Source organism: Dreissena polymorpha, chromosome 10 (assembly GCF_020536995.1).
Source record: "Dreissena polymorpha isolate Duluth1 chromosome 10, UMN_Dpol_1.0, whole genome shotgun sequence".
Classification (NCBI taxonomy): domain Eukaryota; kingdom Metazoa; phylum Mollusca; class Bivalvia; order Myida; family Dreissenidae; genus Dreissena; species Dreissena polymorpha.
In genome coordinates, this window is record NC_068364.1 from 39,231,682 (window position 1) to 39,248,523 (window position 16,842).

Sequence of the window (16,842 nt, forward strand, 5' to 3'; positions counted from 1 at the left end):
ATCGATTTTGTCAATATTTATGCCTGCATCTATATTTTCGTGCAAATGCATCTCGATATCATTTAGAAAGAGAAAAAAGCAGATCGGAGAGGTTATCTCCCCACCCCACGCCCGGAATAATCCGAGGTTGCTATTTAAAACATTAGACAATATTCCTTAAAGGTTAACACCGAGTTTAACTTCACTATACATAGACAGTAACACGGATATTAATTTTCCGTCAATTCCTAAATGTATAAGTTTGTATCTGTTCCTATATATGAAGTCATATGCTTTCCTATAGTCCACAAAACAGCAAAAACACTTTTTCTTATTGCTTATTTGTCTCTTTACCAACAAGTTTAAAATAAACACTGGGTCTATACAACCATACTTGTTTTAAATCCAAATTGAGCATCTGTTAAAACCGAATTTTCATCTGCACATAACTTCAATGCAATAGTAAGCAATTTAGAGTAACATATAGTTATTTTAATGCCCCTATAATTTTTAGGTCGCATATAGGTTATGAATGGGAATAATCATGCCCGTTGTTCAAGTAGGGTGAAATGACAATAAGTTCAATATGTGATTGAAAAATGTTATCAGCAAACGGACTGTTGGTGGTACTCATACATTCAAATATTGTCGATGTACTGTGATTTGTTGACACCAAGCTTACGGGGTATATATAGCTTTTTTAATTTCTGTGTCCGAAATCGGGATATCTAGACATTCAAATTTCGAAGTCATGCCCACTATCAAACAGGCTAATAAAGATAGAATATTCAGCATTTATTTGTGTTTCGCCATCAGACATAAGAGTACTAAAATAATATCTTCATTCTTTATTTGATACGGTACATGTATATAATCTCCGGCAAAAGATTGTGGTCGCGATTTAAATATTTTCCAAAACTCTGGCGGAGACTTTCGCATTAGATCACTCATCTAACGACAGCGGGAATTATTACACGATTATTTTTCACTTACGACATTGATAGTTACTAGTATACTATTTTTCTTATTATGTAGTTCCACACTCTCAGTGTCCGATACTGTATAAACCAACCTGTAATAACCCTCATGAGCAATCAACAAATAACTGACCTTAAACGATTCTGTGCGACCGGTAAAACAATCTAAGGTGTTGACAAGACCTACAACCTGGGTGAATTTTACCTCACACGGACTGTTTACAAAGATCTTTCGGTAAAACGAAGAGATACAGGAAGTAATCCCTTAACATCTAGAACGACATTTATACATACGAATTCTTCAACCAAAACGTATTCCTCTTTTTTTCACGACATTGCTGACAACCTATCCAATGTTGAAATAAAAAATCTGGTCATCGGTTCAGATGAAGAAAATGCTTTTCTAGCAGCAATAGAACGGTGCCTTCCAGAGAGTACGCATACGCTTTGCACTAGGCATTTGCGTCAAAACACGGACAAGAGGTCGCCGTGGTGTAATGGATATGGTGTCCGCCTAGCGACCGGGAGGTCACGGGTTCGATCCCCACCGTGGGAGCGTTCTTTAGATCTCCCCCAAAGACACCAAGTACTGGTTCTAGGCCCAGGAAACGGACTCGAGAGCGTTTATATAAGCCTTAGGCTTTCGATGCAATCGAGCTAAAATAAATAGGTTTAAACTAAAACACGGACAAATACATGGAAGATAAGATCGGATTTCCACTGACAGTACGGCAACAAATATGTGACGCCATTTACGGACGCGATGGATTAACGTCATCAAATGATGACGACACTTTTGATTATCGCCTTCACCAAATAAGAAGATCAATAAAATCATTCGATAACAACGTCGTAGACAAAAAGTTTCTTCCATACTTTAATGACAAACTAGTACCAGCTTTAACGACTTATATTACTAGTATGCAACCATACAAGAAGAAAAGAATCGGATACGGATAGACGAATAATAATTGTTAATCCGCTAATCATATACTCAAGGCCGCCACGCATTGGAAACAAACAGAGATACCAAAATTTATAGAGGTAATAAGCAACATAGTCGATAACGAAACTACAGAACGTTGCCAAGCTATAAGGGGCATGGGCAACTATCAACTAACAGAAAGATATACCCATCACTACCAGCCAATTGACAATTGGTCGGCAATGTTCCAAAATGTATGTACAGAATCTTGTGAAACAAAACTATTTTACTTTAAAGACAAGGATGTCCGCACGATCTGCTTGACCCACAATGATGGATGATGAGCTCCTATTGTAGCAGACAGATAGTGGGAAATACAGTCCATCACTCCTGGTAGCAAGAGTTGCCAGCTTCTTCTTGCCTTCACCATCCAGCTGTAGGATAGTGTCCGATTTACCTCCACAGACCAGCACCTGTCCCTGAGCTGTCACATGTATACCACGCGGCCATACTAATTCTGGGTCTGTGAAGGTGCAGAGGACTGTTCCATCTCTGGCCAGGGTGATGACCTTGTCGTGTGCAAAGTTTGTGACAAATATCTTGTCACCTGATGGACTCACTGCACACATATTTACTGTAAAAGAGATTGGAATCAATGTGGCTAATTATTTACAGGATCATTATGTTAATTAAAACAAGGTAACATCTTATTCACGCCAGCTATTTATTTTAATTAATAGAGTATGATATTTCTTACAATGAATGAATGATTATTTACTGAAACCCCATGACGTACTCATCAATATCATTTTCTAAGTAAGTAAATATACTCACTGACATAGTCAGTGCTTGCTAACATAAATACTGTTATGGAATTATTTAAGATAGTCTCTAAAGCCAATACCAACTCATAAACAGTAGAAAATAAGTCAAGACAACACTTGGCAAAGGAAGGACATTTGTTGAGTAGGTTTTATTTTCATGGGGTGAAAGTATTATTTCTATTATTTGAAAACATAACTATCTGCAATATGCAAATGTAACTTAACAATCTGACTTTTATGCAAATATGTAAACAGCATATTAACATTTCAAAATTCCTTATAATTATTTCAAAATATACCCAGATATACCCAACATAATATTACCTGTGAAATCGTCTGATGTATCCTCATACAGCGTATTGAGCAGGTCTCCAGTCCTTGAATACTTGTAAAGTGCAGTACCAGAGGTGAGATACAGGTCTTGCTGATTATTAGCAATACCATAACATGGATGTTTAAATTGTAGCTTCCTGCCCTTAACCAGCCGCCCATCATTCACCGAGACAAACTGAGTCCCATGTGTCTTATTGCCAACCACAGAAACAGCTACTTCACTTGGTGTGATAAGACACATGTCCATTGGCCAAGCATTTAAATCACAATGTCCCACCACCTGGTATTGATGATCTAGTAGCTTAACTCTTTTATTATCAACATCTGCAACAAGGATTTGATCATTTGAGAGAACGCAGATGGCTCTTATATCAAATCTCTTCTTTGCATCACTTGGTATGTTCACATTATACTCTGACTTTCCTTGCACAGCCAATACCTTGTTTGGGGCACCAGGCGGAGGCACAGCCTGAGTACATACCACAATCCTGCCCAGACCTGACAATTTAGACAAGTGCTGTTGAAAATCACTGTCAACCTGGAATGTCAGTGAACTTTCTACCTGAACTAAGTTCTCTATCAGATATGTTTCAGACTGATTAATTTTTTGAAGACATTTCTTGCTTGCAATAAACGAGAGTTCTGCTTTACCCTTATCAACAATGTCATGTATTGTGTCTCTGAGTCGTGTCAGTGCATTTTGAAGCTTGCTGCAATTGTCCACATTAGTGTTGACCGAAGCTTTCAGACTCGTCATCTTATCTTTTAGCTCTTTCAATGTTGTCTTCTCAATCTCGTCTAAAATTGTATTTATTTTCTGGCGTGTTTGACCTATTTCATGTAATTGTTTTTTGTACGAAATCTGCAAAGACTGCATGTTGGTGTCCCAATAATTCTGAAGTTTCTTCAGTTCTACAAGAACAGTTTGAATCTTTCTTGATAATTGCTGCAAGTCTGGCAAAGGTCCTTTAACTGACTCAGATATCAGCACTACTTTAGCACATTGTCTGAAAGGAAACCATACATCAATATTTGTATGTGGTCTAAATGAGCATGAAATAAAAATATGTAAACACTTTATCAGATATTTCCTGTTTTCAAAATGCTCTTTTCAGGGATAAAAGTGTACGCTATGGAATGTAATAATTTAGTTTCAATTTATAATTTCAATAAACACTTTGCCAAAATTGATCTAAATAATGATAGATTGAATGGTCTTTTTATGAAAACAAATGAACCTTGCTCTGTCAAAAAGGAGTTTAATGCATGTGCCTAAAGTGTTGTTCCAAATATTTTCGGTCTAAATTTGATTTTGGCTAAGAAGAGACTTTCTTGAAAAAAATAGCATAAAAGCGAAATGTGTAGTCCCTGATTCTCTGCACAGGCTAATCAGGGACGACACTTTATGCACGAGCATTAAACCCCTTTTTCACACAACATGGACCAATTATATTTGAAAGCACATACATGTCTTAATTACCTGTGATTGAGGAAAGCACAATTAGTGCAGCACATCTGATTGTGGTCATTACAAAACATCTCTAGCCGTTTGTCTTCATGAAGGTCACATTTCTGAATGAAATCCTCCACTTCCTTGCACACTGGCCACTTACTTGTGTCTCCCCTTCCATATGTCACATGTTTTCCAAACAACTGACCATGCAAGTTAATACATTTTGCACAATAAAATTTTAGACAGTTATCGCAGTAAAACTCGGCCCACTGGATAATTTTGTGCTCTTGACACGGTGAACAACAAAAGTCTGTAAATGAATCAGAGCCTTTACCCACAGTTGACTGAGAAAACAATGCCATCTTAATCACTTTATTATAAATATTCTTAAGAAATCTGTGCCCATGAAATTACACTCCTTCAACTGGTGGCTTAAATCATCTAATCTATTACTTTGGACGGTACTGTTGAATGATACACATTTGTGTTATCAGTACTTGAACTCATGTACCAGTACGCATTATCAAATCATATGAGTAGGACGTTATCATACAACAAAGCCTGTACGATCATTCAGAAACCTGCAGTCAAAATTCAAGCACTTTAAAGCATTTTAAGGTAAAAAAGTGAAATTCAAGCAATATTTGTAGAACAACTCTTTTTTTAAGTGTATGTAAGGTATACAATAAACAATTATAATGTTCATAAAATATATATTTGTAAAGACATATGCTAAAATTATATCAGTTAACAGTTTAACTAGAGTAGAGACGTCTTAATTTTCCATTCACATGATTAAACTGATATTTACATTGAAACAGTTTTCAACAGAACCACTAGGTATATGATACGCCCAATACTGTTTTTCTTTTTCAACCTGACCACTTATATGAAAGCACGTTGGGTATCTCCTAACGTTGATGGGAGCAATCTTTTACAATAAATTTAGCTGAAAGCTAGCACAAAAAATACACTTTTTAACAGTGAGAATTTAACTTACAGGGGATATACTGATGCATGACCGATCCTGAAAATATAACACGGTCGAAAAAAAAAAGAGTAAATGGATATTATAACTCTATGTGAACTGTATAACTCAATTAAAGGATCCACTTTTGATTTAAATATGCTTCTACATGTTGCTGCAATTACTACCACTGTGTTTGTCAAACATGCATTAAACTTGGCTAGACGAAGCATATATTGTTTACCAATAGCAAACATGAAACTGCAGTAAATCAAAGTACAATTGATGAACTAGGCTGTATTTTTCCTAATTTTCGTCTTTTGCAGACATCATGCTGTGGGTGGCACAATGTGTTCATTTTTAATCTTAAAGGATTTTTTTTCAAAGATATATAGAGTACAAAACTTCAAAGAAAACATAAATAATCATGTGACTCCTGTTGCTCATCAAAGAAGAGATTGTTTCTATTGTTTAGTAGGAAAAGTAATGCCTTTATTTTTCTGATCAACTGTGTTTTGTGCCGATTGTCTCCTGGAAGCTATGCTTTTCAACTAACCCAAACCATTTATGAAATAATCAAAGATATTATTGGAGCAAATGTTCTAACCTCGTTTCAGGAAGATTGGAAAATAAATATGACGTCTAGAGTGTAAACAAGAATTTACTAAAGCAATATAAGGAAAACTGCCCCGTCAACTGGTGGCCATGTTTTTCAACGGATCGAAACGATTTTGAACTTAGCTAAGATATCATGAGAACAAAATTTTCTGACACAGTTGCATGGTGATTCGACTAAAAATGTGACTTCGTGCATGTTATCAAGAAGTAATGAAAATTGCACTTTATGTGACTTATAGAGAGTTGACAAGCTATTCTTCAATTTGACTTAGTTTTTTACCTTAAATAACACAGTTTTGAACTCAGCCAAGATATCATTGGGACAAATCTTGTGATCAAGTTACATGAAAATCGGCAATAAATGTGTCCTCTAGAGTATAAAGTAGATAAATGTTGATGATAGAAAACTCACAATGGACAAAAGGTGATCACATTGTGCTCAGGTGAGCTTAAACGCTAAATAAAGAACAAACCATCTTCTTGAACTCTAAGATTAACATGTTTGACTAAAGCGACGGATGGGTAGTTTTGTGCTTATCAATTTCGACCCCTAAACCCCTACTGAAAGTAGTGTCATAAACAAACTACAAAAGCCATGATCTGGGGAAAAAATGGGACTTAATGCATGTTTGTAAATGGTCATTCCTGATTAGCCTGTGTGGAAGACACTTTCTTCATAAACAGGATTTTTGTTTAAAAAAAATACTTTAAATAAAAAAAATCCATAAAGGCTGAAAGTGTCGTCCCTGATTAGCCTGTGCGGACTGCACATGCTACTCTGGAACAACACTTTATGCTCATGCATTTAGCCCTGTTTTCACACAGCGCGGCCCAAAAGTACTTGGACCTGGTTACCTTCTGCAGTTCCACGTCAACCACTTCAGATCCCTGGGTCATCTGCTCCAACCTGCGTTGTTTATCATGGTCAGTGACTGACCAGTACCACCTGAAACAACACAGAAGTTTAGCGACTGACCAGTACCACCTGAAACAACACAGAAGTTAAGCGACTGACCAGTACCACCTGAAACAGCACAGAAGTTAAGTGACTGACCATTACCACCTGAAACAGCACACAAGTTTAGTGACTGACCAGTACCACCTGAAACAGCACATAAGTTCAGGGGCTGACCTGTACCACCTGAAACAGCACAGAAGTTTAGTGACTGACCAGTACCACCTGAAACAGCGCATATGTTTAGGGACTGACCAGTACCACCTGAAACAGCACAGAAGTTTAGTGACTGACCAGTACCACCTGAAACAGCGCATATGTTTAGGGACTGACCAGTACCACCTGAAACAGCACAGAGGTTTAGTGCCTGACCAGTACCGACGGAATCAGCACAGATAGTGAGCCTAATACTACAGCCTGCGCTTGTTGATCAGGGTCAGCGAATGACCAGTACCCCCTGAAACAGCACATATATTGAGCCTAATACTCAAGCCTGCGCTTGTTGATCAGGGTCAGCGACTGACCAGTACCCCCTGAAACAGTACAGATATTGAGCCTAATACTCCAACCTGTGCTTGTTGATCAGGGTCAGCGACTGACCAGTACCCCCTGAAACAGTACAAATATTGAGCCTAATACTCAAGCCTGCGCTTGTTGATCAGGGTCAGCGACTGACCAGTACCCCCTGAAACAGTACAGATATTGGGCCTTATACTCAAGCCTGCGCTTGTTGATCAGGGTCAGCGACTGACCAGTACCCCCTGAAACAGTACATATATTGAGCCTAATACTCAAGCCTGCTCTTGTTGATCAGGGTCAGCGACTGACAAGTACCCCCTGAAACAGTACAGATATTGAGCCTAATACTCAAGCCTGCTCTTGTTGATCAGGGTCAGCGACTGACCAGTACCTTCTGAAACCGTACAGATATTGAGCCTAATACTCCAACCTGTGCTTGTTGATCAGCGTCAACGACTGACCAGCACCACCTGAAACAGCACAGATGTTCAGCGACTGATCAGTACCCTCTGAAACAGCACAGATGTTGAGGCTTATACTCCAGCATGTGCTTGTTGATTAGCGTAGCGACTGACCAGTACCACCTGAAACAGCACAGATGTTTTGCCGAATATTACAGCAGTATCGATCATGTTTCTAGTGTACTCATTTGTCTGGTTGTTCTCGTTGGTCCATACGTTTAACACGTCCACTTAAAATCACTCTCATGAAGTGTTGGACAGTTAAAGTTTGTCAATATTTGAAGTTTCAATTCATTTTAGTTGTTATTAATGATAACTATGACACGCACTCTCATGATTTTCTGTTTATATTGTTACTCCAGACTAATGATATGACTATTAAGTGTGTTTTTTCTATCAAATGTGGGGCCTGTAGTGGAACCCATTGCCAATGGAAAAAAGTATACATTTTTCCTAAATAGGACATAACTATGCCAAATTGAAGGTTTCCGAAAAAAGAACTTAATTTGTCTCAACATTAAGTTATGTCCCATCCAGCTTTATAAATTGCAGCTTAGTAAATTAATAATGAAATCAATTTTATTCTAAATTTTTAAGTATATGTTAGTAAAAACAACACAATTGTTCCCAATCCAAAAGGACCCAGCCCCATTCCAAAATGGTGAAAAAAACACTGTTTTATTTAATCTAATTACATATAACTGTTTTGGTGTTTTGAGAGATTACGGAGCGACTGACACACATGCTTATAAGCCACCTTATATGCTTAAGCTTAATCCTATGACTATTTATAGTGCATGTTTCTGTTTTTCCATATCTCAATGTGACATCATACCAAAGGACATCATGGGTGACATCATACCAAAGAAGATCATGTGTGACATCATACCAAATGACATCATTTGTGACATCATACCAAATGAAACATTTGTGACATAATACCAAAGGACATCATTGGTGACCTTATACCAAAGGACAACATTTGTGACATCACACCAAATGACATCATTTGTGACATCATACCAGAGGACAACATTTGTGACATAATACCAAAGGACATCTTTGGTGACGTTATACCAAAGGACAACATTTGTGATATCACACCAAATGACATCGTTTGTGACATCATACCAAAGGACAACATTTGTGACATAATACCGAAGGACATCATTGGTGATATCATACCAAAGGACAACATTTGTGACATCATATCAAAGGACAACATTTGTGACATAATACCAAAGGACATAATATGTGACATCATACAAAAGGACAACATTTGTGACATCATACCAAATGACAAAATTTGTGACATCATACCAAAGGACAACATTTGTGACATCATACCAAAGGACATCATTTGTGACATCATACAAAAGGACAATATTTGTGATACAATACCAAAGGACATCATTGGTGACATTATACCAAAGGACAACATTTGTGACATCACAACAAATGACATGGTTTTTGAGATCATACCAAAGGATAACATTTGTGACATAATACTAAAGGACATCATATGTGACATCATACCAAAGGACAACATGTGTGACATCATACCAAACGACAGCATTTGTGACATAATACCAAAGGATATCATATGTGACATCATACCAAAGGACAACATTTGTGACATCAAACCAAAGGACAACATTTGTGACATCACACCAAATGACATCATTTGTGACATAATACCAAAGGACATCATATGTGACATCCTACCAAAAGGACATCATGCGTGACACAATACAAAAGGACATCATCCGGAAGTGCTCCAGCTGTGATTTGAAAAGGGCAGGGTGGGTGGCTAATTTGTCAAAAGGGCATTTTCGACGCGCAGTATTTTGTCAAAATGGCACTTTTGAGCGCGCAATGGTATCTGGAATGCTCCCTGTTGCATATTACTTTTAATGTTAATTATTATTGTTATAATATATTATTACCATTATTATTAAACCATGCAAATAAAATGTCTACAATGAAGAATAAATTTATTTCAATGTAAAAAAGTGATTGATAAATTATCATAAGTTAACACAAAAAATAATAATTTTTCAATAAATACAAGGGCAGGACGGGATCTCGGAAGGGAAGGGCGGGGCTTCAGAGTGGCAGGGTGGGGCGCTCTTCCATTTAAACCCAACTGGAGCACTGCTCCAGACTTATGATATGATAATTTAAATCTCATTACACATAACTGTGTGTGTGTGTTTGAAGGTGTGCGGACTGATAGATACACATGCCTATACGCCACCTGAAATGCTTAAGCTTTATCATATAACTATTGATTTTGTTTGTTTCTGTTTTTCCAAAATTGATACCAAAGAACATCCTTTTTGATTAAATAAAGCATCGTTCAACATAGGTAACACGAGACATTTGTTTTCATTTCTGACACAGTTGCACTATTTATGAGCATTAAATAATAGAAGTTAGACAATATTTGGTGAATGGTGGATAAGAAATAAGTTAATCATGTCCTGCACTTATCAATACAGTGTTATCAAAGCCTCATACTGGTCTGTTTCTAGGCCTCACATGACTTCATGTTTATCCATACCACCTTAAATGCTCTGATAAAATAGTACATACATGAAATAACAACCCAGTTGTGCAAAAATCTTGATAATGATTTATCATAAAAATTAGATCGTGACAACCAAGGTTAATGTTCAACAAACGGAGATTACTATTACAAATGTAACTAGATTTGGTTTGAAAAAGACTATCTGGTAATTTGATAGACTACAATTATTAATGGTCAAGGCACAAGAAAACCGTGATAATCTTCTAATACACATATACACAATTCAGATAAGACCTGAGTGTGTTTGGTGGACCTCACTTATGATTGACATTCCAGATAAATATTATACTTGGTTATATGCATAACCCCTACACATTCATTTGAGCCTCGCTGTGGAAAAACGGGGCTTAATGCATGTGCATAGAAAGTTGTGAAAGATTAGCTTGTGCGGTACCCACAGGCTAATAAGGGACTACACTTTCCACCTAGACTTCCTTTCACCGAGAAATTCCATAAAAGTGGAAAGTGTTTACCTGATTAACCCGTGTGGACTGCACAGGCTTATCAGGGATGACACGTTACATACATGCAATAAACCCTGTTTTCCAGCGTAAGGCTCATTTTCATTATTCAAAAAAGGAATAATCTTACCTTTCAGACTCACATGCAGGGTTTCACCATCGAGATATCCATTGCTTTCATCACACGCATTATTTTCTGGAGTAGCATTATCAATGATCACACCATGTGTCAAAGTTGTGGTCACCATGCTAGTTCTAAGGGCTGCTGCGTTACCGATAGTGTTTTCTTGTTTACACTCACTTGTTGCTTGGTTACCATCAATGGTAACTTGGTAACCAGCATTGGTTGCATGGTTACTCTCCCTTATTGATTGGTAACGATTTATTTGATTACCTTCAGTTGTTGTGTGGTTACCATGGTAACCATAACTGGTCATTTGGTTACCGTAAGTGGTTGTAGGGTTGCAGATTTTTTCATACTGTAATTTTGATACAATGTCCGATAAGGAGGAGCTGGTGTTACCCTCTGCAACAGAAAAGATCATTTGATTGACAATGCCGTGGATAAGGTTTACACTAAAAATATGCTATTACAAACCAAGTGTTTAAAATCGCACACTTAGTTTAGAAAACGTGTTGTTACAAATAATGTCGAATCACTGTTATACAAATATTTATCAGAAAGACACAATAACTTGAACATACTATTTTCTATTTAATTGTATCCGCATGTGTAAGTTAATTTGTACATTTTTTCCCATAATCTTTATCCATAATATACAACGTTTATACTTTAAAAAAGGGCGTAATTGTATATATATATTCAACAATAATATTTAAACAAACACTTAAAAGCCATTACAAGATTAAAAATGCCAGACGATTGTAAACCATGGTATGGTTAGCAAATGTATGTTAAATACGCTCGTAGCACTGCCCAAACCTCCACATTCACGATGATATCATGCAAAACAAAGAAAGGTTGCCGCTCTTTAAATACGTGTGAAAATATCAGTAGGCAATCCATATAATCTTAATTGTTCAACATGTATTGAATTTTCACCACGCTGTTGAAATCTTTTGCTTAATTGCATTTTCGGTATAACGACGATTTGTATCATTACATCGTTGTTATATACAGTACAAACAACAGGAGCAAATAAATTTTTTTGCTACTGTCATTTTTATACATGTTATAAGCGATGCATATAATCATTTTTATTTTAGCTCTATAGCATAGAAAGGTTAAGTCTTATTATAAATGCTATCAAGTCCCTTTCCTGGGACTAGAACCAGTACGTGGTGTCTATGGGGTAATCTAAAGAACACTCCCACAGTGGGGATCAAACCCGTGACCTCCCGGTCCTTAGGCGGACACATTATCCACTACACCACGGCGACGTCAAATTGCTATTCAGTGTATTCCTGTGTAGTACTCATCTTAAAACATCACAGGGTCATGGTAAAATAAAAGTACCATGGTTTAAAAAACACAAAACCATAAAGAAAGGAATACAACGTCAAGTTGGCTAGAGAAAATATGGAGAAATTGCCAAGAATGCAGCATTTAGGATTTACAATTAAACACATTGAGAACACACACATTGAGAGTACATCTGATTTTGCTTTAACAAGTCTCGTGTACTAGTTTCAGAGAAGGCAATTGTTTTTAAGGTTTTAAGATTATTTTTAATTTTACAGTTTTGTAAATAAATGCATCTGAAATATTTTTAAATATAAAAATATTTGAACAAAACCTTTTAAACGCAATTTAATTCCACCAGCTCATACTAGATTATACAAACGACAAGCCAGCCAACATAATATTAAAAACTAGACATTCCAATATTACATGAAAGGGAGAAGGGGAGACACATTGCAGATATGGACAACAAATTAAGCCTCATTCTCGGAAAACTGGGCTTAACGCATGTGCATAAAGTGTCATCCCAGATTAGCCTGTGCAGTGTGAAATTTTTCCACCAACACAGGCATTTAATTTAGAAGAGACCTCTTTTTAACACAAAATTAACAAAATCGCAGTGTGGTCCCTGATTAGCCTCTGCAACGAACATTTTAAATACGCACGCGCATTAAGCCCAGTTTTCCCAGAACGAGGTTGAATGGTAGGCCCATACTCTACCTAATATGGTGATTATGTCCCCATCCTGTATGTACTTAATCTCCACGAGCTCTACGTCATCTTCCGTGTTCTACACCATGAAATTTTTCCTACCCACTCATTACGACATCACAATTGCAGAATTATTTGACAAATGGTCCTCATGGTTTTTGACAAATGGTCCTCATGGTTTTCCGCAAACTTGCCTCTGTCAACCTCTTCAATGACTACTGAATGGCTATTGGGAATATCACTTCCTTCTACGATTTCTTCAAAGAGCTGGGTGCAATTTTCCGCATTGCTGTAACCAGCCACGAAACTGTTCTCCCAGATTAGCCTGTGCAAAATGCACAGACTAATGTAGGATGACACTTTACACACATCCATTTAGCCCAGTTATCACAGAAAGCGTCTCATGTTTCAGTATTTAGAGGACTGGGGGTTACCTACGGTCAAGTAGGTCGCCATGGCGTTGTGGATATGGTGTCAGTCTAGCGATTAGGAGATCATTAGATCGATTTCCACTGTGGTAACTTCCTATATATCTCTCCAAAATACATTACTTGCAAGATCTACCCAGCAAATGGACTTGTTTCCATAAGACTTCAGGTTTAAATGCAATCGAGCTAAAAGACATAGGTTTAAACTACCTGCGGTCGAGATGCAGCTTCCGATGTTTCTCAAGGTCAAGCGGCTCTCTGAAGGTCAGATTGCACGTGCTAAATTTTAACATGGAGCTGGTCACACGGTGTCGGTACAACTTTGAGTGAACTTGGCTTGACAGGTGTAACACTGGTGGCTGCGCTGTGAAATACAAAGCTGCCCTGTGATAAACAAGGCTGCACTGTGAAAAATACATGGCTGCATTGTAAAATACAAGCATGCACTGTGAAATACAAGGCTGTGCTGTGAAATACAATGCTGTACTGTGAAATACAATCAAAATGACACAGTTGTGGATATATCAATTTGTACCGTCTTTTTATATGGTATAGCGAGGATATTCTGTTAAATTGTGTTTGGTATTTCCTTGCAGATGTAAAACTGGTGGCTTCCCTGTGAAATCACCAAGGTCACAAGTGTGAAGATATGTGCCCACTCTGGAAAAACAGTGTTAAATGCAAGTGCTTAAAATGTGGTCTCAGATTAGTATGTGCATTCCGTACAGGCTTATAAGGGACCCCACTTTCCCCCTAATATTCTTACCAAGTGTCATGAAGATTGGACTACAAATGTGACTTCTATAGTGTCAATAAGATTTACAATAGTCAAAAAGGGTAAACTTCTCCGCCGACAGAGAGCGATGTTTTTCAACAAACAACAACCATTTTCGATCTCAGCTGAGATATCATTAGAACAAATATTCTTACAAAGTTAACAAGAGTGCCAAACTGTCACAAGATACGCCCGTTCAAAGGTTTTGGACACCATGCTCAATGCTTGAAATGCACTAAGTGACCTCGAGACCTAGTTATTGACCTGGCATGACCCATATTTGAACATGACCTAGATATCATTTAGATGTAACATTTGACTAAATTTGGTGAAGATCAGATGAAAACTACTTCAATTAGAGAGCGGACACCATGCTAAATGCTTGAAATGCACTATGTGACCTCGTGACCTCGTTTTTGACCCGGCATGACCCATATTCGAACTTTACCTACATATCATCTAGACACAACTTCTGACCAAATTAGGTGAAGATCAGGTGAAAACTACTTTAATTAGAGAGCGGACACCATGCTTAACCTTGAAATGCACTAAGTGACCCCGTGACCTATTTTTTGACCCGGCATGACCCATATTCGAACTTGACCTAGATATTGTCTAGACACAACTTCTGACCAAGTTTGGTGAAGATCAGATGAAAACTATTTGAATTAGAGAGCGGAAACTGCTGTGGACGCCGCCCGCCAAGGGTGAAACTATAATACGTCCCGTTTTTAAAACGGGCGTATAAAAATTGATTTTAGGTTGATGACAATGATAAACAGTTGCCTTTCTATAGTACCCATGCACAGTGAAAAACTCATGTACCTGTGGAAATCATGATTAGATTGAAGGAAAAATGAAACTTACCAATAAACATGTTGTTAAAAATAACTCGTTTCAAAAATCGCGAAAAAAATAAACCCGATGAAAATATCGCAAAATAAAACTGGATAAAAATATTGCATAAAAATATTGCATGTGTTAATCGGTTGCATGTCTCCAATCAAACCAGACTGATATATAATCTATATACTACCTCTGACCAAGTTTGGTGAATTCAACTTGAACTAGAGCTTTGTCACTGAATGTGACTTATACCCCCATACCACTTTGACGCAGGATAAAAAGTTGTTTAAAAGTTTCGGATGAATACAATTTGAATTAGAGTCCGGACAAAGTGGCGCCGTTGAAAATGCACTAATTGACCCTATGACCTAGTTCTTGACCCGACATGACCCATATTCGAACTTGACCTAGATATCAACTAGATGCAACTACTGACCAAGTTTGGTAAAGATCGGATGAATACAATTTGAATAAGAGTCCGGACAAAGTGGCGCTGTTGAAAATGGACTAATTGACCCTATGACCTAGTTTTTTACCTGGCATGACCCATATTCGAACTTGGCCTAGATATCAACTAGATGCAACTACTGACCAAGTTTGGTGAAGATAAGATTTATACAATTTGAATTAGAGTCCGGACAAAGTAAAATGCACTTATTGACCCTTTGACCTAGTTTTTGACCCAGCATGACCCATATTCGGACTTGACCTAGATATCAACTAGATGCAACTACTGACCAAGTTTGGTGAAGATCGGATGAATACAATTTGAATTAGAGTCCGGACAAAGTGGCGCCGTTGAAAATGCACTAATTGACCCTATGACCTAGTTTTTGACCCGGCATGACCCATATTCGAACTTGGCCTATATATCAACTAGATGCAACTGCTGACCAAGTTTGGTGAAGATCGGATGAATACAATTTGAAATAGAGTCCGGACAAAGTGGCCCCTTTGAAAATGCACTTATTGACCCTATGACCTAGTTTTTGACCCGGCATGACCCATATTCGAACTTGGCCTAGATATCAACTAGATGCAACTGCTGACCAAGTTTGGTGAAGATCGGATGAATACAATTTGAATTAGAGTCCGGACAAAGTGATGCCTTCCGCCCGCCGCCCGCCCGCCGCCCGCCCGCCCGCCAAGGGGTTTCACATAATACGTCCCGTATTTTATACGGGCGTATAAAAAGGGGGACTTCTGGAGTGCTACCAGGGTTTACTATAGCTAAATAGAGAAAACTGCCCTGCTCCCTTGTGGCCTTGTTTTTCAACAGACCAGAACCATTTTTCACACTTAGCGCAGATATCATAAGAACAAATTTTATGGCCAAGTTTCATAAAGATTGGACTATAAATGTGACTTCTGGAGTGTTTTTGACCTAACGTAAGCCATTTCATAAATACCAGACAATAAATATGGCCTCAACAGTGTTAACAAGGTAAATATTGACGTTGCACGACACACTTTTCACAACAGAAACAAAGGTGATCATTAAAGCTTACCATGAGCACATTTTGCTCAGCTGAGCTAAAAAATACTAAGCTATATTGAATTATTGATACATAAACAGTTCACTCTGAGTCTGTGATAT

The 16,842-nt window shown here is 37.6% G+C and overlaps 3 protein-coding genes across 10 annotated transcripts in view; 2 read left to right on the top strand and 1 right to left on the bottom strand.

The window, feature by feature from the left end:
- Window positions 1-16,842, top strand: part of LOC127847680 (uncharacterized) — a 391,129-nt gene that overhangs the window by 345,697 nt on the left and 28,590 nt on the right. The gene's annotated exons all lie outside the window — the stretch shown is intronic.
- The window catches only part of LOC127847683 (uncharacterized), a 70,842-nt gene that overhangs the window by 25,813 nt on the left and 28,187 nt on the right, over window positions 1-16,842 (top strand). The window lies entirely within an intron of this gene.
- LOC127847672 (E3 ubiquitin-protein ligase TRIM33-like) overlaps window positions 1-16,842 on the bottom strand; it is a 414,404-nt gene that overhangs the window by 11,595 nt on the left and 385,967 nt on the right. For 2 of the 5 annotated variants that reach the window (XM_052379727.1, XM_052379728.1), the window contains exons 3-4: window positions 3,030-3,536; window positions 2,339-2,515 (exon numbers count right to left, since the gene is read on the bottom strand). In XM_052379727.1, the coding sequence (XP_052235687.1) occupies window positions 2,339-2,515; window positions 3,030-3,536 (684 nt within the window). Of the gene's footprint in view, window positions 1-2,338; window positions 2,516-3,029; window positions 3,601-16,842 lie in introns of all 5 variants that reach the window. The other 3 variants (XM_052379725.1, XM_052379724.1, XM_052379726.1) reach the window with 2 other exon arrangements.